General features: G+C 45.7%; 1 protein-coding gene across 1 annotated transcript in view; it reads left to right on the top strand.

Annotated features, from left to right (window-relative positions):
- Positions 1 to 27,309, top strand: part of LOC147451681 (uncharacterized) — an 84,844-nt gene that overhangs the window by 33,547 nt on the left and 23,988 nt on the right. The window contains exons 3-4 of the mRNA XM_086517572.1: positions 1,002 to 1,064; positions 1,678 to 1,760. Coding sequence (XP_086373698.1) covers positions 1,002 to 1,064; positions 1,678 to 1,760 — 146 coding nt within the window. The remainder of the gene's footprint in view (positions 1 to 1,001; positions 1,065 to 1,677; positions 1,761 to 27,309) is intronic.

Here is a 27,309-nt window from a genome sequence, read left to right as displayed (position 1 = left end):
CAACAAAGCCCTCGCGCGCGCGCGCACACACACACACACACACACACACACACACACACACACACACACACACACACACACACACACACACACACACGCAATCAATATTAGGGGGCGTTAACACCAAATAGCCAATGCAACATATTCAGTCTGGACAACGGCGTATGCTTCACTTTGGAGGCAAATAAATAGATTCTTTTTCCTTGCGATTGTGAGAATAATCTTAATGATAAGGACACACTCAAAAACTCCCAAATAAGAGAACTAGCAAGCACCTCCCGCTCCTACCTTCCCTCGAGCATCAAAAAGGTTGTTAGATGGAGACTATTTATTGTGGATGTAAAGAATCACTCGCCAAGGGTATGCTCATGTTTATTGTGGAGTAAAGAGTCCCTCATCAAGGGCATCACTCTTTGAACATATATGTCTCTTTACAATTACACCAACTTGCACTTCAAACTAGTGGTACATTACTGAATAGAGTTGAAACAAGATTTGGAACTGCAAACACTGCACAAATCAACATCCGCAAGAGATAAGGGAGAGATGTGTTGGCCCCGAAGATAAGCATCTGTGGCTGTATTTTTTAATATATTAACCTTCAAGCAAGACAGCACTGCTGCTCGGAGAGACCTCTTTGAACACGTGTGTATATTTGGCGTATTGGCCTTGATTTGATAGGCTGTGGTTGTAAAAAGCAACTCAAAGACATATGCTAAAAACATCTTATCCAACAAAAGCAACGTGTATACATGTCTCCCACTTAGGGGCGCTTTCCTTAAAAAGCATATGCGTTGGGATTGCCATTTCAGCACACAGCTGTACAACCTCGTCACTTTATCAGCCGGAGTCTTTACAATTTTGCCTTGTGATAGCCACTTTTATAGTTTATCTTTATTAATGCTATACATATGCTGTGAGCTTTAAAATGTTTTATCAATAATAGCCTTCTCTGATTCGGAAAGATATTTACCTTTCTTTATACATGCCATATTCTACAGGTAGCAATGACTGCTCAAGAACAGCAGAAGGCTCTAATACGCCACAATGCAGAAATAGCCAAGGTATGTTTTCAGTTTATCAGCTATATCTGACAAGGCCAAAGTGGATTGTAGATTCATGCGATTTAAATTTGATTTATGCTAATGTCGTTTTGGTGACAACAAAAGTTAGCTTTGACAATCTAGTTAAGTTTGTGCAATTATATGAAATGTTTCATTCTAGGCACATTCATTTAAAGCTTTGGACAGTCATCACTGAATTCATTAGGTGTAGTTACATCTGTTTCGGGTGTGTACAGTCATGGATGCTTATTACATTCTTGCAGTTCTCAGAACTAGTCTGAGTTATATAGTCACGTAAAGGACATTCACATCATTTGATATTGCTAAAGATTTTGAACACATTAAACCTTTTAATGTCTCAAGGTCATGGTTAATTGTTGATTGGCATATGCATATCAAAACTTTGAGCTGCATGTTTCAGTTTGGGTTGGCTCTTTAATATATGTAATAATTATGGTTGAATTTGGGGGTCGAAATTTATTTATTAATCTAGTTGTACATACCATTCAGGATTTTAAAGTTTTAACAGGGTACACATGAGTAGGGTTTTTTGTCAAGATACTGTGCAGGATGACATTTGAACATCTGAAGAAATATGACATGGCTTTGACAGGCCAGACTGGAAAGTGGAGAGCTTCAGAGGGCAAGAGATGAACAAAGAAAGATGCATCAGCTTTACGGCACAGTTGATTGGAGGTTCTTTATCTCGCTACTTTTCAATTGATCTGATTTCTGTTAAAAAGGCCAGGCACTTTTCATGCCAGGTCTAAGCTTTGAGCAAGAGGCATACATGTTTTTTTCATTTAGATTTTGGAGGGAAAATCTTTCCTTTTTTTTTGTGAGTTCTTTTTATTTGGATTTGCATTTGTGATATATATGTAGCCTTATCCCAATAGTATGAGAGAGCCCCTCTAGCGGATTTTTAGGTAGCTTTGGCTTTGTCAGAGCAGAGCTTACTTGTGTTCCAAAGTTGGGCTAATATCCCTGGGCTTCTAAGAGCGATGCTAGTCAATTCTCCAAGTGCTTCAACAAGTGCACTTTCATCACCGACAGAACCTTGGGCAATATAAATCAGTGTCCCTTCCGGCCCTAGTGCATCAGACACTCTCTTACCCACTATTTTATTATCACTTGTAGCATCACATTATGGACTATGTGGAAGGCTCGTTGTGCACACATTCTGGGGTTACAGCCTTCACAGACATAGACCACATTGACAGCTATTTGGGCTGAGTTGCTCCATACTCTTCGCAGCCAGTGGGATACTTCAGCAGGCTCCTCCAGTGCAGCGGAGTGGCATAGATACTCTTTCCTCAGGACATGGGCGAAGTGAGTGTGAGTCTGTGTGCCGGGTGTGTATTGAGTTCGGTTTTTCTCGAGCTCTTAATCTGACTTTTGAGTTGGTATGTGTGTGTGTGTATGGGTGTGTGTGAAGTTTGTTTTAGAGCGTATTTTTCGTTTGGTTTCCTTGTTTTCTTATTTTTCTGTTTCTCATTGTTTCCTTGTCTTTCTCGCTTTTGTGGGTCCTCCGTATTGGTTTGTTGGGGTTGCTGTTATTGGCTTGCTACTCTGCCCTCTACTCACTCTACGAGGTTTTTCCATCGGGTTTCCCAAAGGTTGTGGTCCGCAGAGCTGCCTCCATTGTCTTCTTGAAGTTCCCTCTCCAGCTCTGGTCCTCAGGAGCCACCTTCAGCAAGTGGACTGGTTTCTATCTTGAGTGACAGCTCCTTGTCAGCTCCAGCGCAGTGCTTTGTTGCTCATCCTATGGCATCCTCCTGCAGTTTTTTGGTGATGTTAGTCGCCTCTTCTCCCCCATCTTTGTCATCACCTGCTCTCTCCCTTCAGTTTATCCATTGCCTTTTGCTGTTAGATCCTACCAGTTGGCGGGCACTGCTTGATGTTCGAACTGTGCTGCAGATGTTCCTTGTCCTCTTCACTGCTGGTGGATTTTGGTAGTTCAGGTTAGATGTATTAGAGCAGAAGATGCTTTTGGTGGAAGTGCCTATCTTTCAGAGGCTGCTGTCATCCTCTCTCCACTTAGCTTGCCATGGCAAAGGTTTTTTACCCAGGCTTTCAGTTTTCTACATTTTCCATGTGGCTAGTTTTATTCAGCTTTACAGTCTTCAGTTTATCGCCTTTGGGCCTGCTTCTCTTAGAATCGGCACCATTTGAGCATTCTGAGGAATTTTTCAAGTAACAGAAATTAGCCTCTTTGTTGAGAGAGAGAAATAGAAGAAGAAGAAGATCGTTTTAACGTCGTAGGAAACTATCCCAAGAGACCTTAAAGATCTAGCCGACCAGGAGAGTTGAACTCAAGACCTGTTATTCTAGAGGGAAATGGCATAATCAATCTACCACACTTGGGTGATATATATACTCAAGACCTATTATTCAAGAGGGAAATGGCATAACCAATCTACCACACTTGGGTGATAGAAAGGTTATACCATTTTCCGAGGGGTTGAATTATTATTCAAGAGGGAAATGGCATAGCCAATCTACCACACTTGGGTGATAGAAAGGTTATACCATTTTCCTCTTTTTTAGTAGCGCGCACACACACACCCGAGAAGAAGAGAGTTTTGACGTTGTAGGAAACTATCCCAAGAGATCTTAAAAGATCTAGCCGACGCGAGAGAGAGAGAGAGAGAGAGAGAGAGAGAGAGAGAGAGAGAGATTATTATCGTCCTCGGAGGTCAAATATGACCTATGGGACCAAATTTACATATGATGTAGTATGTGTATGGCTGATGAGTGACTCTCGATGCTCCAAAATTGTAGTGATGAGAGTCGCAATGGAGAGCCCACACTTTGGCTGGGAGAGGAAAGTGTGTAGGTCTAAGTTATGGCTGAAAATGTGAGAGAAGCAAGTTCGGATGTGATCAAAAGCTGAGCACTCTAGTAGTGTGTGGTACTCAGACTCTCGAACTTGGAGTGAGCATAATGCGCACAATCGATTTGACTCTTCTCCATTGCCCCAACGCCCTATCTCGCATCGAAGGAAATGGGAGCTAAGCCGAATTGCTGCGATAGTGCGTATCGCGGACAAGGGAATAGGCTCAAGCATGTAAGTGTGAGTACGGTTTCCTCTCTCGTCGAAGAACATGGTTTTGTAGTTGGGGGCAATATAGGTGGTGTAATGTATGAAGCGTGACCCACTGGATTTCTCCCAAGCCGTAATACATTGGCGTTGTAGAAAAGCTTCATTCACTTCAGAGTCAATTGAAGCATCATGTAGCAAGTGTAATGCATCCCATCTCCCAAACCACTTCTTTATGTCTTGCATCCATCCTGTGCTCAAGATCTTGCTTTTATGCGTCTTTTGAACTTTTTTGCTTGCTTCCCATGCAATTGTAGGAAGTCGATGTGAGGGGTTTTGACGCATCTTTATCATGTACTCCACAACCCTTTCCATGCCCATAACCTCAATTGGAAGAGATCCCGACTCAAGAAGTAGGAGCATATATGGTGTTCATTGTTTGTGTTCACTGTTTGGACATTCTCAAACTCTTTCCAAGTAGACTTTGAGATTCTCCCGCCCCACACTTCAACTCCATAAAGAAGAACCGGTGTCACCAATGCATCAAAAAGATACTTCTTGAGAACCCAACACTTGATGTTTCCGCATTACACATGTTCTCAAATGCATAATATGCTCTCTTTCCCACTTCCAAACGACGCATAGCACATTCATGCCACTTGTGATTGGATGGAACCTCAAGGCCAAGGTACTTAAAGCTCTCAACAACTTCAAGTGTCTCGTTGTTGTACACAATGCATGGCTTCTCCTTATGGTTGGTTTTCACAAGCATAACCTTTGTTTTGGATTCATTTACAATCAGCCCACTATGCAAACAAAAGTTCTCAAGGACAACCATAAGCTTTTGTGCATCTTCTAAAGTGTGTGCTAGAAGCACTACATCATCCGCATACAACAAAAGCATGATTACCGCATTGCAAATAGTGACCTCTTCAATGCCTTCTTCTTGCATAAAGTCAAGTACCATTTGTTCCAATTGATCCGTGCATAGACCAAAGAGAGTTGGTGACAATGGACATCCTTGTTTAACCCCAATAGTGCTTACAAAAATTTCTGAAATTTCTCTTCCCATGCGCAATTGACAAATCACCTTCTCATAGATGAGAGAGAGAGAGAGAGAGAGAGAGAGAGAGAGAGAGAGAGAGAGAGAGAGAGAGAGAGATATGAAATGAAATGTGATATTAAACGTCTTCAAAGGCCCAAATGACATATGAGACCAAACTGATACAATCTTAGTGGATCTAATACAATGTCTGGGTACAAAAATAAATTAAGTAAAGTGAAAAACTAAAATCTTAACTGCTAGATGTGAACTAAGCAACTAGCTGGAACTGTGTAGGATATGAGTTGTGTGGGGGGGGGGGGGGGGGGGGGGGGTTTGGAAATGGCATAACCAATCTACCACACTTGGGTGATAGAAAGGTTATACCATTTTCCTCTTTTTACTAGCGCGTGCGCACACACACACACCCGAGAAGAAAGAGAGTTTTCACGTTGTAGGAAACTATCCCAAGAGACCTTAAAAGATCTAGCCGAGAGAGAGAGAGAGAGAGAGAGAGAGAGAGAGAGAGAGAGAGAGAGAGAGAGAGAGAGAGAGAGAGAGAGAGAGAGAGAGAGAGAGAGAGAGAGATGAAATGAAATGAAATGTTATATTAAACGTCTTCAAAACGCCAAAATGACCTATGAGACCAAACTGATACAATCTTGGTGGATCTAATACTAAGTCTGGGTACAAAAATAAAAGGAAGTAAAGTGAAAAACTAAAATCTTAAGTGCTAGATGTGAACTAAGGAGCTAGCTGGAACTGTGTAGGATATGAGTTGGGGGGGGGGGGGGGGGGGGGGGGGGGGGTGAGAGTAGTGACTACACAATGTGGGTGTGCACTGTGCGTGTGGGAATATAATGGGTGAGAGGTGATACAAAGGCTGATACAAGATGAGCAGGATGTACAATCCTCAAAAGAGCTAAATCATAGGAGATCCATCATCGGTCGCTGGCAAATCTCATCAATCTCCTCCATCGTCAATAGTCTGACCGGGCGTCGTGCATGTCGGGCCAAAGTGATCCGAATCCTCTAATGCTACCTCCGTTGATGCTGTGTAGTTCTCCGTAGTGGTGGGCGTCTAGATCTCCCTAGCTCGGTCGCTCGATCGATCAACGTGCCTCTGGTGTGAGGAGAATGTGAGCTTTGCTCTGGTATGTTTCTGTCTCTGAGACTGGCTAGCCTCGCCTCTCATCAGGCTCTCTCGTGTGTGCGGAGCTCGAGCAAAAACAGACCCAAACATCTTTGGTCCTCATACTCCATGACTCTAGAGAGTGGTCCAAAGCCCTCTCTAAACAGGCAGTGAAAGCAGCCTGGTATCTCATAGTAAACTGGGCAGTGGCATGTGTAGTGCAACTGTGTCTCAGGCTCCATGTGACATAGGGGACATGTCCTCGCCTCTGCTGGTACTCCGCTATATCTACCAGTCTCGATCCGAAGCTGGTGTGAAGATGTGTGTATCTGGCCAATAACACATCGTATCCCATGAGATAAGTGGGTGTCCATCTATTCGGGCCTCGTCACAAAACCATCCTCAGTAAGCTGGAGAAGATACTCTCTATAGAAAGCCATCTTCGTGCCCCATCTTCACTTGCTATGAAGCAGTTGAATGGGCCTGTCAAGCAGATCAGCCTATAGCATTCCCGCTTCTGATTTTGAGAAGGCTTATGATGGAGTAGATTGGGGTTTCTTGGAGGGAACTATTCAAAGGATTGGTTTTCCCTTGCAGTGGATTTGAGGTGTATTTGCATTATACAGTACTACTTCTAACAGTTGTCATGATTAGAGGCCACTTTGAACGACACTTTCAGCTGTCACGTTCAGTCCGACAGGGATGTCCCTTGGCAGCCTACTTCTTTCTATTTTTTGCTGGGTCATGTCTCTATTCTTGCGCCACAAGACACCACAGTTGAGAGGTCTGACTATGCCTTTGGCTGACTCGCGAGATTACCTGGATTAGGAGTATGCAGATGACACTATGCTCTTTGTACGATATGACTTACCCACCTTCGATAGTTTACGGGATGCTCTTGCTACCTTTTGCTTGCCGAGTGGTGCTCTCATAAATTGGCACAACTCGTTTGGTTTTCTTGTAGGAGTGGCTGAGGATCGTCAGTGGGGTCCTAAGGATAATTTCAATCAGCTACCTAAAGGGAAGACTTGCAGATATTTAGGTGTCAGTTGAGCAGCAGTTTGCACCGCACCCGTACTATAGACTATCAGGGAGAAACTTTGCCATTGGTCATCCTTGCATTTATCTTTAGCTCCCAGAGCCCTTGTGGTGAATCAGGTTCTTTTTGCGACGGCTTGGTTCACCACATCTTGCATGGCACGTTTGAAGCGCCTTGTACACGTCGTCTTGTGGGGTGCCTAGATGGCTCTATTGACACGAGGCCAAGAGTCCATTGGGACAGAGTCAGTTTGCCTCGAGAGGAGGGAGGACTAGGGATTATTGATCCAGAGATGCAAAGCAAGGCATTGCTTGTGAAGCTCATAGTACGTGGATTGTTTCCAGGGGCTGAGCCTTGTAAACAATTTTTTCACCATGTTTTGTCACATACCTCTCCTCGTTTTGGATATCGGGACAAACTGTTTTACCTTCTCATCACGGCCGGTGGGTGTAATTTGATCCTCACTCGGGAGACCTAATTGTTACTTAGTAGGGAACTCTCGTCTTGAGCATTGCGGAGACTGGCCATCATGGATGTCACAACAGACTGGAATTTCAGGGGGAGGTTTGGCTTGATCAGCAGTTGACTGCCTGTTGGCAGCTTGTTAGAGTTTTTTCGAGAGGAGGTTATGTGTTGACCCTATTTTCACTACTTACAAGGCACCACTTTGAAGACTGTGGATTTGGCAAGGAAAGCCACTTGTTCAGTTGGATTGGATCCTAGTGAGTGGCAGTGGCCTGCGTTGAACGATGAAGGAGCACCTTTATCCTTCTTTGAGTACTCTGTCTCCCTTGGACAGAGGCTTCTTTTGCAGACTCGGCACCCTCCTCATTGTCCACCCGAGTCTGAGGTACGGCAGGATCATCGGATCCTCCCCACTTGCTAGAGACAGTTTTGGTCATGCATTTGGTCCCTCTGGATCAACCAAAGGATATGTTTTTTTCGTGTGGAGTGCAAAATTGCTTGCTGTTAATTGGTTGGTGGTCGTTGGTGACGATCCGACTTGTCAGAGATGTACTTCAGAGCGTGAGTCTTTGAGGTAGTGATTCTGGGTTTGTCCTTTTGCGCAGCCAATGTGGATGGGAGTTTGTTGTCTGTTGATTAGAGTGGGTATCTATAATGGGTTCGTGACATGGGGGATAGTTGCATGGCTTTTGCAATTTCCAAGGGGTATTTGCATGGCTTTTGCAATTTCCGGGGTCACACCTTTTCTCAGGGCTTGCGGAGAGATCCGGTCTTCTTGCTTACTTCCTTGGGTTATAGACGGAGCACTCTACAGATGATTCGAGATGCAGGTCACCAATTGGATTCTGCCACCGAGACAATTTTCACCACGATATGCAGCATCATGCTCTGGACCATGTGGAAGGCTCGATGTGCCCACATTTTGGGCTCAAGCTCCTCGAGTGCAACGGAGCAGCATCGATGCATCTTTCTTTAGACCTGGGCGAGGTCGTCAGTTCTTTTCCACTGGGATCAGGGTCGCATTACATGGCATTATGCACCCCCACCGCAGTTCATTTTAACTCATTGTACATATCTCCTTGATATTTACACAGCTTGCACATTGTCACTCCACCTTTGTACTTCCTCTGGGTGATAGGCCATTGAGCATCTTGCGAGGTCTCTTATGTACATAGAATACAGCCCGTTTGAGAGAGAGAGAGAGAGAGAGAGAGAGAGAGAGAGAGAGAGAGAGAGAGAGAGAGAGAGAGAGAGAGAGAGAGAGAGAGAGAGAGAGAGAGAGAGAGAGAGAGAGAGAGAGAGAATGAGAATTGAAATTGAAATGAAATGTTATATTAACGCCTTCAAAAGGCCAGAGTGACCTATGAGACCAAACTGATACAAAAGTGGTGAATCTGTTACAATGTCTGGGTACCTTAGTACTAAAGTATTAAGTGTGAAAGTGTGAAAATAAATGCGAAAAACTAAATACAAAGTATTAGATAAACTTCTTAGGAGCATTCTGGGTGTCTGGCTAGAATGCTTCTAATCCTTTGTTGTAGTCTCCTCCGGTGAAGTGTGCTTCTGCATCTCGATCGTGGTCGTCTCGATTTCCTAAGCTCAGTCGCCCTGTCAATGAGGGTGCCTTTGGTATGGATGTGGGTACTCTGTGCTGGCTGCTGGTCTCTTGCTTCTCCTTCCACTCCTGCTTCTCTCAATCCGAAGAAATCTGTGATCTGCCTTTGAGGCTGTAGTGTTCTTTGTCTTCTCATTAGATTATCCCTGTGCCGATGTAGTTCTAGTAGGTACAGGCCTAAGCATCTTTGATCGTGGTATTGCATGACTTTATCTAGAGGTCCAAAGCCTTCTTTAAATAGGCAATGGAAACACCCACGTATCTCATAGTATACGGTGCAATGGCATATGTAGTGTAATTCTGTCTCCGGCTCCATTCCGCATAACTTGCAAATTCTGTTCTCAGGTGGGATTCCCCTAAATCTGCCAAATTCAATTTCCAGCTGGTGTGAGGATGTACGAATCTGACCAATAGCACATCTCAAACCATGAGACAGGTGGGTATCCATGTAGCTCAGGCGAATCACAAAACCATCTTCAGATAGCCATAGGAAGTTTTCTTTGTAGTCGGCCATCTTCGTGCCCAATTCTTGTGTAGGGTCTACCCATGTCCTCTTAGTGTCCAATTGTATAAGATCCTGGCGGATGATTTTATTAATCTCCGTTCGTGTGATTGCCAGTGATGGAGCCTCAAGAGAGTATTGGAAGGGGGGTAATCTTTCCATACTGAACCCGTGTCTCTGAAACCACGAGGACAGTTGCGCATACCAGCATGATGTATCTCCTTTCATTGCTAACTGTGGAGAGGATTCAAGGGCCAATCTAGTATATTGGCAATTATTTGTATCCCACAAACCATGTATAAAGGACACTGATCTAGTAAGAGCTTCAATTTCTATCGGAGGGGCAGTTAGTTCCGCTCGGGTAATCGCGTGTGGTAGGAGGCCTTGGCTCTAATCATTCAGGAAATCATAGATACCAAAGGTCTCTCCATTGACTTCCAATTATCATGATCCACAGATGGTCTGCAAATCTGGACCCCATAAAGCATAGCCGAAGCCACCACAGTATCAAAAAGGCAAAGTTTTGTTCGTGGTTCCTGAAACTGCACTTGTGAACACATCCTCTCCAACCCTCCCAAGGCCGAAGAGGCTCTGGACAATCTAGCATCCGCTACTTTCTTAAGAGTAAACTTTGGTCCTGTAAATACCACACCAAGGTATGTGTATGCATCTGTGTGCTCTACTGTATCCTGGCCATATGCAAATGTAGGTGCCGATCTCCTAACCCACTGCGGTGTGGTGTTAAACACCATAACTTTGGTTTTACCCAAATTTACCGACAGTCCGCTGTCCTCCGCGAATTTATGTAATGCATCTAACTGCCTTTGCATTCCATCTGGTGATTCTGCTATCAATACAATATCATCTGCATACAACAACAAAGGGATCCATGACCCTGCAAGTTGAGCACCTCTGTCACCCTCTCTATCAATGTAATCTGATACCTCATCTATATACATACCAAATAAAGTAGGGGACAGTGGGCATCCCTGCTTTACTCCAACGGTGGAATGAACAATGTCGGAATCCCCTTTTGGAGTACGTACATAACCAGTTACTGACCCGTATAAGGCCATGATCCCCCATATAATCTCTTTTGGGACCCCTAATTCTTGCATTCTGCGTATCAATCTGGCCCTTGGTACTGTATCAAAAGCTTTCCGAAAATCCACATAGCAACAATACAATTTTTTCCTGCTTGCTCTTCCTTCCTCAATAGTGGCTCTGAGCGTAAGAATATGATCTAAAGTGGAATAACCCCTCCTGAATCCAGCTTGTCCTGTTGCCCTTATGCCCTCATTCTCTGCCCATCTACTCAATTTTTGTTCCAGAATGGATGCGTACAGTCGGGTCAGTGTGTGACCCACCATAATGGTACGGTAGTTCCCGGGTATCATAGGATCCCCTCACTTGAAAATAGGTACGATAGTAGATACTTTCCAAGATTCAGGTAATCCTTCACACATGACCCGATTAAACAGACGAGCAAGGACTTTTGAAAGTAGATCTCTTGCATGGATCAGATGTTCTGCTACTAAACCCTCATGATCATATGATCTTCTTGTCTTCATCTTGTCAATGGATTTTTTCACCATTTCCGTAGTAAAGAAAGTACTAGTAGCGGGGCATGGCTCGAGCCGATCTGGTAATGGAGGCTGTCCAGATACCATATATAATGAGGTTACATATTGACCCCAAATCTCAGGAGAAGTAATTGTTGGAGGCGATGAGTGCTCGTGAAATAAACGCCACGCCTCATGTGAGTTGTCACCAGCGTGTGACTACTATCTATCCTTTTTGTTGATTTCTTTCTTATTATCTATTTACTTTCACTTTTTGGAAACACCCCTCGGGAAATCTAACTGCCCTGCATTGCATAGCTAGTGTGGAACTGTCCAGAGGGAGTCCAGGCCTGAGGGCAAGAGAGCACTAAGGTTGGACAAGGACTATGGTTAGCCAAGTGGGGTCATTGACTAGCCAAAGTGGAATCCTTTGCTACAGAGGCTACATTTCAATTCTGGGTGTGGCCGCAGTGTACAAAGAGGGTCGGATGACCTAGAAAGATACAATGGCAGCATCTCCTAAAATTTAGGGAACTGCTATTTTGGGACCTGAAAATATGTTGACGTCATTACCTCCGGAATGACAAGGGGAACATTTTCTTACTCTGCCGTGAAGTCAACTGGGCAACCGGTTGGGAGATTTTTAGGCGGCAACCCCGAAACGGGAAAATGCTTGTAAATGTGCCAAGTGGCACATTCTGGTGCACTTGCCTCATGCAACAAGAAGTGGCGCTGAATTTAGGAGGGGGAGAGCCTCATTTTCAGTTTTGTCACAGGTTAAGAGCTATGGAGTGCTTGCTTTCCCTCTTATGCACAATGCGGTGCCAGGAGTGATGCCCTGCACGCTACGCACTGCCCTCTCTCTCCCCTTTGGCAGTATGTTATGCCCCTCTAGTGGGCTCTTCATTTGACCAATGTACAGTTGTGTGGGTTCATGCGCGATTGCCGAGGCAAGAGCCTCTTGCACAGGTACTGGATTAGCTAGCGGCTAATCCCCCCGCAGGTACAGGTGAATTCGGAGAGGTTTCACGCCAGAAATCTCGTCCGATTCAAAGGGCAAGTAGCCCTACAGGTGCGGGAGCTCGAGGACTTGCTACGGATGCGACCGGCACGCGAAACGGAGCCCGAAACAGTGAATTACAGCCTGCTGTGTATTTTTGCAGGTTTAGGGTTTTGGCCCTAAACGGACCCTAATACCCCCAGGAGGTTCGGGGACACAAGGGGACTGCTGTACAGGTGATCTGGCGCATTTTCAGGGCTGAAAACAGAGAATTCAGCGTGCTGCAGATTCTCGCCAGGTTTTGCAAAGTGCCCGTATGCGTCGGGGAAAGTCATTCAATGCGTGGGAATACTGACTGTGAAGGGTTCTAGTACAGTTATGCTGCCGAAATCGGGCTGGAACAGTGGAAATTCAGCCGAGTTTGTGCGGGGCAGCTTGTAGGGAACCACAACGTTTATTCCCTCTTTTGAACAATAAAGAAATACCGAAAGGGGCGCCTAAGTTAGGGGCCAATCTGGTGTCCGTCTACTCATACAGGTGCAGTCTAGCAGCCTGTATCCCTCTCCCCTTTGTTGTGTCTTGAAAGTACAGGTAAAATAGACGACTAATAATGGGTGAAAGCTAAATCAAGGTTTGAAGTAAAGTCTACCGCCCTTTTTGAATTGAACAGGCCGGTAACAGACCTTGTGAAGAGGAAACCTCTTCAGTCACATCATCTGGTCTGTCAGCCATAATTGCAATTCCCTGTGTCTGGTCTATAATCCCCTGTGTCTTCAAGCCCAAAACTGACCAAGGCTCACTTCTATGGGAAAAAGTGATTTAGTCCCGTTGATGGAACCATGAAGTGGGTGAGTCCTCAAGACCACCACAGACAGATGACGATATATTCAGGACCCAGTTGGCTACTGCTGTGGCTATGTTCACACAAGTAATGCAGAACCCGAGGTTTTTAGCCTTTCTGCAACCTCCTGTTCCGTCTCAGCAAGTTGGGTCACTGGATCATATTCAAAAGCCTGTTAAGGCTCAAGCACAGGTGATTCATACCGCACAGTCAATGGAAACACTTGTACATTTGACGGAGAACATGCAGTCTCCACAACCTGTGCCTAAGGTGCAAGAACAGGTGGCTGAGATGCCAGTTTTTCAAGCTGTACCAATTCAGCCCGCCACCTTTCAGCAGCCTATAGCTGGTTCTAATGGGCAGGGAAGCAACCTACAGGCTATGCAACAGGTCTTCCCACCACCTTCAGTACACCCTGGCTATTTTGGAGGTGGATCGGTATTCCAGAGCATGGCTGGTCATGCACCTGGAAATCAGTTTTACACGCCAGGAACAGTGTTTGGGGGTGCTCAAACGATGATGCCTAACCCCATGTACAGTGTCATGGGTATGCAACCAGGGTTTCAGAGCACTCAGGGCCAATTTGGGATGCCACATGCAAATTTTGGTATGGCTGGAATTACAAATCAGCAGCCAAATATGGCATTTCCAGGTCAAGTTAATAGCGGCCAAGGAACACAGATGAACCCTAATAGTGTTCCCATGTTTCAGTCACTTCCATATGACAATTTAACGCCGCTGGAGAGGCCAACTCCGTACAAAGAAGGTGGCAAAGGTGTGTCTTTCACGACCTTTACAGGGTTTGATGACAGGAAGAAGGCTCTCTCATTCCTCCAGCAGTTTGACAAGGCCTATGCAGGGGGAAATTTTACAGAGGCTTCAAAGGTCCGCAAGGCAGCCACTTTCTTGACAGGGAATGCAGGACAATGGTGGACAACTTTATTGCTTCAAGGGCAAGCTCCGTCCACATGGATTTACATCAAGCAGATTTTTGCAGCAGCATGGTTATCTGATGACTTTGAAGCAGATGTCATGACAGAATGGCACCAGCTAAATGCTGCCACTTGCAGAAATCTGGATGGTTACAATTTGAAGTTTTGGAAAGCTCTACTTCCAGTAACTTCCTATAGGTTTGTGCCATTGACAGAACAGATTGAAAAATACTGTTGTGGCCTACCTAAAGGATTGAGAAAATACTGCACGAAGACAAAAGTCACTACTTTGACGCAGTTCATCGAGGTAGCAAACACTGGGAATGGTTTGCTCAAGGGAGAAGATTGTGAATTTAACACTGGCGTTAAGGCAGGATCAGGCAAGAAAAATTCAGCCAGGAAGCACGTTCCCAATAAGGCTCCTAAAGGGACTCAGGAGTCAGCCAACGCAGGGAAAGACAAAGCTACGGCTGAATCAGAAAAAGGACCAGCAAAGAAATGGAAAAGACGTTTTCCTCGCAAGTCAGAAGAGCAAAAGAAGGTCCTTAGGACAGAGAACAAATGCTTTATATGTGAGCAGCTTGGCCACATTGCTTACAATTGTCCTACAAAGAAAAGGCCAGCTGATTCTGATGACAAGGAAGACAAGAAAGGAAAGAAGCCCATGGCTGGTCTAGTGCCAGATATGGTGGGCGACAAGCCAAATTCAGATGCAAGTGAGCTTTGCAGAGCATGGGGAAAGGTCAGGGATCAAACAATGCTTATCTTCTTTGATCCAGGTGCCAAAGCCAACTTTATTTCCCCCGAATTGGCTTCAAAGTTGGGAATCAGACCTGAAGAGATGGGATATACAGCAGAGGCAGGTTTGGCATGTCCTGGCCATACAGAGGCTGTGACACCTATCATTGGAAAGTTGCGTCTACATATCCAGTCCTATGTAGATGCTGAAGAATTTTACATCATGCCACTGGACGGATGTGATGTGTTGTTAGGTATTCCTTGGTTGTTTCGTGTACAGGGAATCATGGATGCCTACAACAAAAAGATCACTGTACAGAGCAGGGGAAAGACTCACATTCTGGATGTAAAGCTTAAAGGAGAGTCTATTCCCACTGTATCAGCTTCTGCTATTACTTCTGTAATGAAAAAGCATCTTTCTGCGTACTTGGTTTTTTCACGAGAAGTGTCAGATTGTGATGAATCAAATTTATCTGTGCTAGATAAAGAAAGGTCAATGTTTTTACAACAGTATAGTGACTGTTTTTCCGATTCATTACCGTCTCAATTACCGCTAGAGAGACCCGAGGACCATGCGATAGATTTGGTGCCAGGCAGTAGCCCACCAAATAAGCCTCCGTACAGGGTTAGTGCGGCTCAGCAGAAAGAGATAATGGGCCAAGTACAGGAGTTGTTAGAAGAGGGGCTGATTCAGCCCAGTTCATCTCCATTCTGTTCTCCAGTGTTGTTGGTGCAGAAAAAGGATGGCTCATGGCGTATGTGCATCGACTACCGTGCACTGAACAAGAATACCATCAAGAATAGGTTCCCTATACCTAGAATTGATGATATTATGGACAAATTAGAAGGAGCAGCTATGTTTAGCAGGATAGATCTAAAGAGTGGGTACCATCAGATCCGCATTAGATCAGAGGATGTGCACAAGACTGCTTTTAGAACGACGTTTGGCCTTTACGAATTTTTAGTGATGCCCTTTGGTCTCACAAATGCTCCTGCTACGTTCAATAGGATGATGGACAGAATTTTCCGTCCACACCAGCAGTTTGTTGGTACATTCTTTGATGACATGATAGTCTACTCAAAGAATGAAGAGGAGCATAGGCATCACTTGGCCATTGTGTTCAAAGAGCTACGCAGTCATAGGTTGCTCATCAATGCAAAGAAAAGTGAGTTTTTTTTGGAAGAGATTCACTTTTTGGGACACATTGTCTCAAAGGATGGTGTCAGAATGGATCCTGCAAAAGTTGAAGCGATCAAGTCATGGCCAAATTTGAAGACGGTGCATGATGTCCGAAGCTTTTTGGGACTATGCTCCTATTACAGAAGGTTTATCCGAAATTTCGCTGAGATTGCTTCACCTTTACATGCTCTTCAAAAGAAGGCAATCACCTTTAGATAGACACAAAAAGAGATTTCAGCTTTTAATCTCTTAAAGGAAAAGATGACTTCGGATCCAGTCATTGTGTTGCCAGATCTTAGGAAGGCATTTGTGGTCCAGTGTGACGCCTGCGGTAGTAGCATTGGTGCAGTGCTAATGCAAGATGGCAGGGTAGTAGCCTATGAGAGCAGAATTTTGCAAGGGCCAGAGATGACCATGCAGGTCTATGAGAAAGAGTTACTGGCTGTGATTCATGCGCTCTTAAGTTGGAAACACTACCTGCTAGGTGCAGACTTTGTTGTCCAAACGGATCATCAGACCTTGCGATACTTCTTGACACAAACAAAGTTATCTGAGAAGCATATGCGATGGGCAAATATCTTGTCCATGTTCCATTTTCAGATTGTGCATGTGGAAGGCAAGAAGAATGTTGTGGCTGATGCCTTGTCAAGGAAGCCACAAATTTCAGCTGTGTCGATTCCTTATCATCATGAACTTGATGATATGAGAGAACAGTATGCAAATGATGAAGATTTTGCAAGGGTCTTCGAGCAGCTAATGGATGGACAACGTCATGAACACTATCTTCTCAAAGATGGGTTCATGATGATGCATGGCAGATTGTGTGTCACAAAGCCATTGCGACGCAAAGTTATGGAAGAGAGTCATGTCCCACCGTATGCAGGGCATCGTGGTATCGATGCTACAGTTAAAGCGGTTGAGACATTCTTCTATTGGCCTACATTGAGAAGGGATGTGGATGCCTTTGTGCGAGAATGCCTAATATGCCAAAAGGTCAAGTTTGACAGGCAAAAGGCACCAGGGTTATTGCAACCACTACCTATTCCAGATAAACCATGGGAAAGTATTGCTATGGATTTTATCTTTGATCTTCCGAGAACGCAGACAGGAAACGATGGTATTTGGACCATTATTTGCAGATTCAGCAAACAGGCTCATTTTATTCCTGTCAGGAAGAAGATAAAGCCAGATCAGATGGCACGCTTGTTTATGAGCAATATTTTCAAGTATCATGGCATGCCACAGTCGATTGTTAGCAACCGTGATCCACGCATGACAAGTTTGTTCTGGAGAGGCTTGTTTGAGAATATGGGCACCACGCTCAAATTCTCTTCGTCATTTCATCCTCAAACAGATGGGCAGTCAGAAGAGGCAAATTCTACTGTCCTAGATCTGCTGAAGTGCTATGTGTCAGAGCATAAAGGAAAGTGGGAGCAGTATTTGCCATTGGTGGAATATGCATACAATAATACAGTGCATTCATCAACTGGCAAGGCACCTTTTGAGATAGTTGAAGGTGGCAAGAAAGTTCCTCCCATACTGCATACAAAGGACAAGATATTTGAAGCAGATAAGTATGTTCAGGATATGGATGAAATGTATAAGAAGGTCAAAGTGGCCTTAGAAAGGACTCAAGCAAAGCAAAAGAAAGCAGCTGATCGTCACCGTCATGAAGTGGTATATTCACTTGGTGATTGGGTGCTTTTACGCTTTGAAAAGGCAAGGTTAAAGAAGATGAAGGGCAAGGAAAGACTGTTTCCAAAGCTCAGCATGCGTTACTATGGGTCTTTTCAAGTGTGCGACATAATCAGTGATGTTGCATATAGGCTGAAATTGCCTGACAGTTGGAAGATTCACAATGCGTTTCATGTGAGTCTTCTCAGACCCTATGTGGGTGATGTGCCAGAAGATATGCCAGCTGAAGATCAGCCGGAAGTCGAGGAACTTGACGAGATCTTGGTCCTGGAACAAATTTTGGCACACAAAGAAAGGAAAGTGAAAGGCAAGGTTTCTAGGCGTTACTTGGTAAAGTTCAGAAATTATCCACCAATGGATGCTAAGTGGATGGAAGAAGGCGAACTTGCAGAGTCACCAAGTGTGTTATCACTTTACCTGGAAGCCTTCGATTTGCAACCTACCTTGACCCCTTGAGTTTCAAAGCTACATGGATTGTCAGTGTGACTGTCACGAGGACGTGGCAGTTATTAACCATGTTACAGAGATGTGGCAACTGCTAACCTTGGTTGTTGGTTTCTTTCCAATGGGGTTTATTTTATTTGTTTAAGACCCTCTTCTTGAAGTAGCAAACGGTCGGACATTGTATGGCCAATGTGAACGGTAGATTCACCCGCAGACGGGAAGTGGTCGGCACTGGAATTCGTATGGTAAGAGGATGTCTAGGCTCAGAGCAAGATCATATAGGTCCCCTCGTCGCACTTAGCAAGGTTGTGGATACTAGGAAGTGAACTCAATTAAGGCGTAAAGTCAAGGTGGGACTACCCACAAAAAGTATCCGACAGTTGGGCCACATTGCACTTTTGGATGCGGTCCCAATGAGGATAGATGGTCAGAAGACCAGTGGGAGCCCAACGGAAGCATCTCCTAAAATTTAGGGAACTGCTATTTTGGGCCGTGAAATGTGTTCGCGTCATTACCCTCGGTATGACTAGGGGAACACTTTACAACTCTGCCGCGAAGTCAACTGACGCACCAGTTGAGATATTTTTAGCAGGGAAAGCCCAAACTCGGAAACTGGGCGACGTGTCAGCTTGTGAGCGATTCTGCCACTCTTGGAGGCAAAAACGAGCTGCATATCATCAAAGGGGGCGCCATTTTCAGCCACAGGCGGATTGCAACAGGTACAGAAGCTATGGAATGCTTACCTTGCCCTCTATGCACAGTATGGTGACGGGAGTGATGCCCCGCACGCTACATACTGCTCTCTTTCTCCCCTACGTGCAGTTATGTGATGCCCCACAAGAGGGCTACTCATTTGACTGATGTACAGTTGTGTGGGTTCATGCTTTTGTGCTGAGGCAAGAGCCTCCTTGAGTAGGAACAGGGGTAGCTAACTGTTGCTCCAAAGCAGGCACTGGTGAGGGTCATAACCTCACCGTACAGGTGCAAAATCAGCGCTGTGTATGCGCTGTAATTTGACTGTTTTTCAGCCATACGGACGCCAGGATCATTGGGAATCGTGCCCCACTGGCAAAGGACAGTTAGGGGACTGTTTGGGGCTGAAAACAGGGCAAAAACCAGTAAATACAGCGTGCTGAATTTACTGTTTTTGGACAGGAATCAGAGGGTATACGACAGTGCAAGCGAGTTCCAGCATGGGAATTGGTTTCGCGCAAGTTTTGGGGCTGTTATGTTGCCGAAATTTGGCCAAATCAAATGGTATCTAGGTGGATACACGTGAAGGATTCCCAGGACCTTACCTTGTAATTTACCCTCCTAAAGAATAAAGAAATACCGAAAGGGGCGCCAATTTTGGGGCCTACAGGTTGTCGGCGTCTGCTCGGAGCATTCTAGCTTCCGAGCCGTGTGTGTGATGAAGTGTTAATTCTCGTTACAGGTCTCCTTTGCAAAGTGCTCTGTGTGTGTGTTTAAGTAAAGAATTTCGGGTGAAAGCCAACGCCTACCGCCCTACGGGCCGGTTTCAGTGACGGGATCCAACGTGTACTATAAGACAGTGGCAAAATGTGCAGCTACCATTTTGTCATTGGAAAGTTAGTGACTCAAAGCAATGGCACAGTGCGCAGCTACCACTATGTCATTGGGACAGGGTTCACACGCAGGCAATACATGAGTCAACAAGGTGTTGAATACACCAGGGTTGACAATGAGCATGTATGTGTCGTACATGTGTCGACAGGTGTTGAATACATCAGTGTTGACTAGGAGCATGAACGACATAGATGCAAACGAGGACGTTTGAGATTTCAAGAGGGGGGTATGTCACCAGCGTGTGACTACTATCTATCCTTTTTGTTGATTTCTTTTTTATTATCTATTTACTTTCACTTTTTGGAAACACCCCTCGGGAAATCTAACTGCCCTGCATTGCATAGCTAGTGTGGAATTGTCCAAAGGGAGTCCAGGCCTGAGGGCAAGAGAGCACTAAGGTTGGACAAGGACTATGGTTAGCCAAGTGGGGTCATTGACTAGCCAAAGTGGAATCCTTTGCTACAGAGGCTACATTTCAATTCTGGGTGTGGCCGCAGTGTACAAAGAGGGTCGGATGACCTAGAAAGATACAATGGCAGCATCTCCTAAAATTTAGGGAACTGCTATTTTGGGACCTGAAAATGTGTTGACGTCATTACCTCCGGAATGACAAGGGGAACATTTTCTTACTCTGCCGTGAAGTCAACTGGGCAACCGGTTGGGAGATTTTTAGGCGGCAACCCTGAAACGGGAAAATGCTTGTAAATGTGCCAAGTGGCACATTCTGGTGCACTTGCCTCATGCAACAAGAAGTGGCGCTGAATTTAGGAGGGGGAGAGCCTCATTTTCAGTTTTGTCACAGGTTAAGAGCTATGGAGTGCTTGCTTTCCCACTTATGCACAATGCGGTGCCAGGAGTGATGCCCTGCACGCTACGCATTGCCCTCTCTCCCCCCTTTGGCAGTATGTTATGCCCCTCTAGTGGGCTCTTCATTTGACCAATGTACAGTTGTGTGGGTTCATGCGCGATTGCCGAGGCAAGAGCCTCTTGCACAGGTACTGGGTTAGCTAGCGGCTAATCCCCCCGCAGGTACAGGTGAATTCGGAGAGGTTTCACGCCAGAAATCTCGTCCGATTCAAAGGGCAAGTAGCCCTACAGGTGCGGGAGCTCGAGGACTTGCTACGGATGCGACCGGCACGCGAAACGGAGCCCGAAACAGTGAATTACAGCCTGCTGTGTATTTTTGCAGGTTTAGGGTTTTGGCCCTAAACGGACCCTAATACCCCCAGGAGGTTCGGGGACGCAAGGGGACCGCTGTACAAGTGATCTGGCGCATTTTCAGGGCTGAAAACAGAGAATTCAGCGTGCTGCCTATTCTCGCCAGGTTTTGCAAAGTGCCCGTATGCGTCGGGAAAGTCATTCAATGCATGGGAATACTGACTGTGAAGGGTTCTAGTACAGTTATGCTGCCGAAATTGGGCTGGAACAGTGGAAATTCAGCCGAGTTTGTGCGGGGCAGCTTGTAGGGAACCACAGCGTTTATTCCCTCTTTTGAACAATAAAGAAATACCGAAAGGGGCGCCTAAGTTAGGGGCCAATCTGGTGTCCGTCTACTCATACAGGTGCAATCTAGCAGCCTGTATCCCTCTCCCCTTTGTTTTGTCTTGAAAGTACAGGTAAAATAGACGACTAATAATGGGTGAAAGCTAAATCAAGGTTTGAATTAAAGTCTACCGCCCTTTTTGGATTGAACAGGCCGGTTTCATGAGTCCTGACTCAAGAAGAGCTGATATAAATCCTTCTCCAGTTTGGCTAAAAATGCCCTTTTCTTGCGACGTACTATACGCCGAAGAGCAATCCGAGACTGCTTATATGTGATGATCCCAAGTGTAAGCTCTTTCTGGACCTGGGTTCTCATCTCTCTGCCTTCCTCGTCGTACCAACTGTTTTGAGGCATGTTCCTAGATCCTCTCTTCTGATCAGGCTGAGTATGTGGGTATGCCTCTTGTGCTGCTCCATGTAGTATCTCTGTTAGCTGAGAAGTAATCTCCTCTACAATATATACTGGCTCGGCTGCCCACATCCTATTATAGATCTTTTCCACATAGACTGAATCAGTCTCTGGCGTAAAAGTATATCTTGTGTGTGTCTTCTTCCTTTGTACTTGAGAGGCATTGTATTGGAAGGAGATTGATAAGGTCAAGAGAGCATGATCCACTGCAATCCCAACCGGTTTGGGTCCCACCTTAAAGTCCTCGATACTAGAAATAAAGCTTGGTGAAGTCATGACATAATCCACTGTACTGGCCCCATGCCTGTGCGGGAAGCATGTGAATCCCCCAGATAAAGGGAAATTCTCTAGACCATTAAGTATGGCCAAACCATGTGTAGTTGCCATCTCCATGAGATGTCTCCCATATTCAGTGTGTTCTTTATCCTGTGAGTTTCTAGTAAGCCCCTCCTGTGATAAATCCACTTCTCTGAGCATTTCCTCAGAAGTATCATAGAATACTGCTTGAGAGTTGGCCGTTCTGGCATTAAAGTCTCCTAAGAGAACGATGTCTCCATCTCTAGAGAACTCCTATATGTCATTATTCAATATGGAGAAAGGGGACTGTCCTTTAGGTGAGGAGTAGACTGATGTACTTGGAGGGAAGTAGCATATAACGATATATAGAAATCTACCTGTCTCGGCTCTCATTCTCACCCACATATACCTTGCTTGTTCATCTTTCCTGATAATTTGTAGTAGTGGTTTCAGCTCCTCTTTAAATAAGACTGCTACTCCTCCTGAACCCCGGCTACCTCGTAGAGATCTCTTGTCTGGTCGACCAGCTGTTTCCCATAAATACCCCTTCACATGTGGCATAAGCTGTCCCGGTATCTGGTGTGTCTCTTAGCAGAAAACTATGTCTCTGTCCCTAAAGCTGTCTTCAAAGGCACCTACATCTAGCCTATATGATCCATTACAATTCCACACCGCTATCCGGAGCGTCGCCCCATAGGTCTTGCACCGTCATGATGAGCGCTTTTCCAGAACCACTACTTTCCCTCCTCTATAAAAGGCGATTTTCCCCTTTTCTCTTGCAGCCCTGATCTCTGGCATCAACTCTTGCATGTGTGCCACTTGTGCCAATGTAAGGTCATCTCCTAGGAAAATACCGGTTTTCTTAAGAGTCGGCCTCTTCTTTAGAAATTCTTTCCTTATTTCTATATTCGGGAAGCGGAGAATAAGTGCCCTATCCTTTACATCATCAATTCCTTTCTTGCCCACTCTCCATGCACTTGTGTGAGTAGGCTTTGTGATGCCCATGCGTTGTAGCAGTTCCCTCACTTCTTCATCTACATTCTCTTTGTCTTTGACTCCTGTGACCCGCACATGCAGAGCCCGATTCTTCCTTTTTTGCTCTTCCTCAATGGTCATATTAATAATGATGGAGGTAGGTGTGGTCTCAGGCATCTGGGCCTTCCCTTTCTTCGCATCCTCAATCCATTTCTCTGCTTCATCAACCTTTTCTTGTGTCTTACAAAGACGTTCCGCCCATGAAGATGCCGTTTTCGATTTCTGTTCATCTCCTTCCCGTAGAGCTTTCATCTGACCCTTCATGTCCTCGAGCTCCTTTAGCACCGAAGGTTGGTCGTCTCCCTTCTCCTTAGTTGCAGATTTGCAAGCCGCAAGTTCTCCTTTTAGCTCCTCGATTATTGCATCTTTTTCCCCCATGTGCTTTTCCATATTTGTTCTCCATTCTCAAAACTTGCAACTGCCTCATCGAGTTTCTTTTGCATAACGCATTCTGTTACATTTACTTCGGCCTTGATTAGGTTTCGTAATTCCGTATTCAAGATCTGAATTTCCTCATTCTGTATCCTCTCCTTAGTTCTCTCATCATGTCTCCATACATGGAGTTCCTGTAGCTCTCAGCGTTCGCGTGCATTTCCTTCCTGATGTCATCTCTCATATAGTTTAGCTCTGATTTGAGCATCACATGGACCTTCTCCATCATTAGCTCATCATGTATCCTGGAGGTTTTCCCAACTCGTAAGGATCCTGGTGATAGTACAGTATCTCTATTTCTCCGTTTGAAAGTAGCCGTTGTTTTTTTTGGGGTGGTGTAGCTATCTACACCCGGCCCTTCCCCTTCAGTAGGCGGGTCCATCGAACCCGGGCCACAAATGTGGGGTAGGGTACTAGGGTGGGGTACTGAGAATAGGGCAATACTTAAAATTTAACTTAAACTTAAAAAGGATTTATCTGGGGCGTGCGTAGGACAAGACTTTCTACGTGTAGAAAGTCTTTCTACGCGTAGAAGAGCTTGTAGAGCGGTTCATGCTCCCTGCCCAGCCTCGTGCGCTCTGCCCTAGCCTCGTGTGCCTTGGCTTCTGCCCTGCGTTGCCTATGTTGCCCGGGCCTCACCAGCCCTACGAGCCTCACTACTCACGTTGCTTGCCTTACATGCTTCACTTGCTGCCCCTGCAGAGTTTGGTACCCTGCGACCTGCAGCAGACCTCACGCGACGCGTAGGAAATACTATAGGGCAAACTTAAAAATTTAAAAAGTTACCTTAGGCTTAAAAATCTCTTTAAACTTGAGCTTTTGACTTCCTACGCGTAGATGAAGGGGCTTGCTACGCGTAGGACTGCTGGGGCCGAACTTGCTTTGCACAGAGTCTGTGCGCTTTTCCAGAATCTGCCCTGCCTGCGCTGCTCAGAATCTGCACTCTCTACAGATTCCAGCACTGCAGCGCCAACCACCTTGCAGCCCTGCACCCCCTGCGCGAAGAGTGACACCTGCAGGCTGCAGCGCTAACCACCTTGCAGCCCTGCACCCCCTGCGCGAAGTGTGACACCTGCAGGACTGCAGCGCGAGAGACTGTCGACCTTTGCTAGAGAGAGAGAGAGAGAGAGAGAGAGAGAGAGAGAGAGAGAGAGAGAGGTGTCCTTCCCTTGTTGTCCTTCTTGCTGCTGTCCCTCCTATAGGCAGCAGAAGCCGCACTGGCGAGCCCATTTCCCCTTGCGATGCCTTGGTTGTTCATGCGGCACAGCTTACCTGCCACAGTGGACCGTTCCTCTCTTGCCCATTGCTTCTTCCCTTGTGGGCCATACCTGCTTGCAGTCAGCCTCTGCCCGACCCTGTTTAGGGTTTCGGTGTCAGCAGGGCTCCTCCAACTCGTGGGGGTTTTTGCCGCCTAGTGCCTTCAATGACCCTCTACTTGATTCTGCCAAATGTAGCTGCCACCTCTTGGAAGGCCTCCTCAGTCCCACTTCGTTTAGCCTGCAGTGACCCTTGCAAAGAATGGAGCCCTACCTCCAAATGGGCTTGGAGGTTTCTCCTGGTATCAGACGTTGCTATTTGCAGGTATTTTGTTTTGTTGTTTGTTGTTTTCTTTATTTCAGGATTTCGGTTTTTGCATGCATTTATTGCTTCGGTGAGTGTGTGTGTGTGTGGTGTTCGTGGGTGAGGCAACTTTTTTTTGCTTTGTTTTCTTTGTGCTCTCTTGACTTGCTTCTTTGGGGGGGGGGGGGGGGGGGGGGGGGGGTGTGTGTTGGTGTGTGAAGGTTGTCTTTGGAATACGTTATTCAGTTTCTCTTTTCGGTTTCCTTTGATTTTTGTTATTTTGTTTTGTCTTTCTTTGTTTTGTTTTCTTTTGTTTGTTTTGGGATGTGGGAACTTGGGTTGCTGCTACGCTTTCTCTACCAGGATTCTATAGCAGGATATCACATGGTTTCCCCCAGAGCCTCCCCCTCCCTCACTGTCTTCTTGGAGTTTCCTCCCTAGCTTTGGGTTTTAGGAACGACCATCAGCAAGTGGACTAGTCTCTATCCTGGCTTGGTGATGTCAACTGCTTTTGCTCTATCATCTTTGTCATCGACTGCTCTCTCCCTTCTATTTTTCCCTTGCCTTTGCTGTGAGATGGGGTCAGTTGGCGGGCGTTGCCCGACATTGAGTTATTGCAATTGCAGATGTTCCTTACTTTACATCACTTGGTGGCTTTTTGGTAGTTTTGGTTTATGGTATGCAATTGCAGATTGAGCTTTTGGTGGGAGTGCCTAGCTTTCAGAGGCTATTGCCATCTCCTCTCCATTGAGTTTTACGAGGCACTTTTTACTCTCTCTACGAGAGTTTTTCCCTGTGGTGTTTCAGTTTTCATAGTTTTGCCACCTTCGAGCGTGCTTTGTAAACAGTTGTGTACTTTCCTCGGTTTCTCATTTGCTGTTGTCTTCCCGTATGTTCTTGTCTTCTTTATTTCCTTGTGTTCTTCGCATTGTGTTTATGTTCGCTGCTTTCCACTCTGCTCTCGACTCGCTCTACTAGGTTTCTACATCAGGTTTTCAAAGCTGTTGTTCTCCTGGCCTCCTTCACTGTCTTCTTGGAGTTCCCTCCCAAGCTCTGGATTGCAAGAGCAACAAGTGGACTGGTAGCTGATAGCTCCTTGTTAGCTCGAGTGGAGTGCTCTGTAACACATCTTGTGGCATCCTCTTGTAGTTTCTTGGAAGTGTTGGTCGCCTCTTCTCTCTCATTTTCTTCACCAACAGCTCTCTTCCTTCTGTCTTTCCATTGCCTGCTGCTATCAGTTTCTACCAGTTGACGGGTAATGCCAGTTGTTCGAGCTCTTGCCATTGCAGGTATTCGTAGTTCTTTTCACTGCTGGTGGCTTCTGATGGTTCCTGTTTTTTATTTGCATTAGAGGAGTTTGCTCCTGATAAAAGTGCCTATCCTTCAGAGGCTAATGTCGTCCTCTCTCCACTTAGCTTGCAAGTTGCAAGAGAACTTTTTACTCTTTTAAGAGAGGATTTTACCTTGGCTTTCAATTTTTACAGTTGCCATGTGGTTAGTTATTTCCTGTTTTTATAGTTCCAGATTATTGCCGTCAAGCTTGCTTTGTACTTAGTGTACTTGCCCCTAGAATCTGCACCATCTGGGCGTTCTGCAGGACTTTTCAAGGGGGCGGGGGGGGGGGGGAGAGAGAGAGAGAGAGAGAGAGAGAGAGAGAGAGAGAGAGAGCTGCAAATCAAAAGAAAACCCTTACCCTAAGCGTCTGCAAACCCTAACCCTAGGTGACGTGCCCCGACCTTTGCCTTGCACCTCACGCTCCTTCCTCTCGCCATCTCGTGTTGTCCCATCGTGCCGCCCACGCTCTGCGTGTGCTATGATGTCGTGATCCCTAGCTGCCGCCTTGTGCCATACAACGTAACGCCACCTGCTCCTTCCTTGCCACGTGCGCGTTGCCCTAAGGCCTGCCCGTCACCTACCTACCTGCATGTTGCCCTAATTCCTGCCTGTCACATACCTCCTTTGTGCAGTGCATCCGACCTTGCACAGCCTGCCTGTCCGCCATATTTCCTCCTACAGGTCGCTTCATCTACCTGCTGGACTCACTTTCATTTGCAGGTTGCTACCTTTCCTGGCCCCCTCCATTACCTCCCTTCAGTCTCACGCTTCAAAGCACCTCCGCTCACGCATTAACCGAATGCCTTCACTACAACTCATTC

The sequence above is a fragment of the Adiantum capillus-veneris genome, chromosome 8, assembly GCF_014529385.1.
Source record: "Adiantum capillus-veneris isolate H3 chromosome 8, ASM1452938v2, whole genome shotgun sequence".
NCBI lineage: Eukaryota > Viridiplantae > Streptophyta > Polypodiopsida > Polypodiales > Pteridaceae > Adiantum > Adiantum capillus-veneris.
The sequence above is the reverse complement of the archived record's forward strand: the minus strand, read 5'-3'. Positions and strand labels throughout refer to the sequence as shown.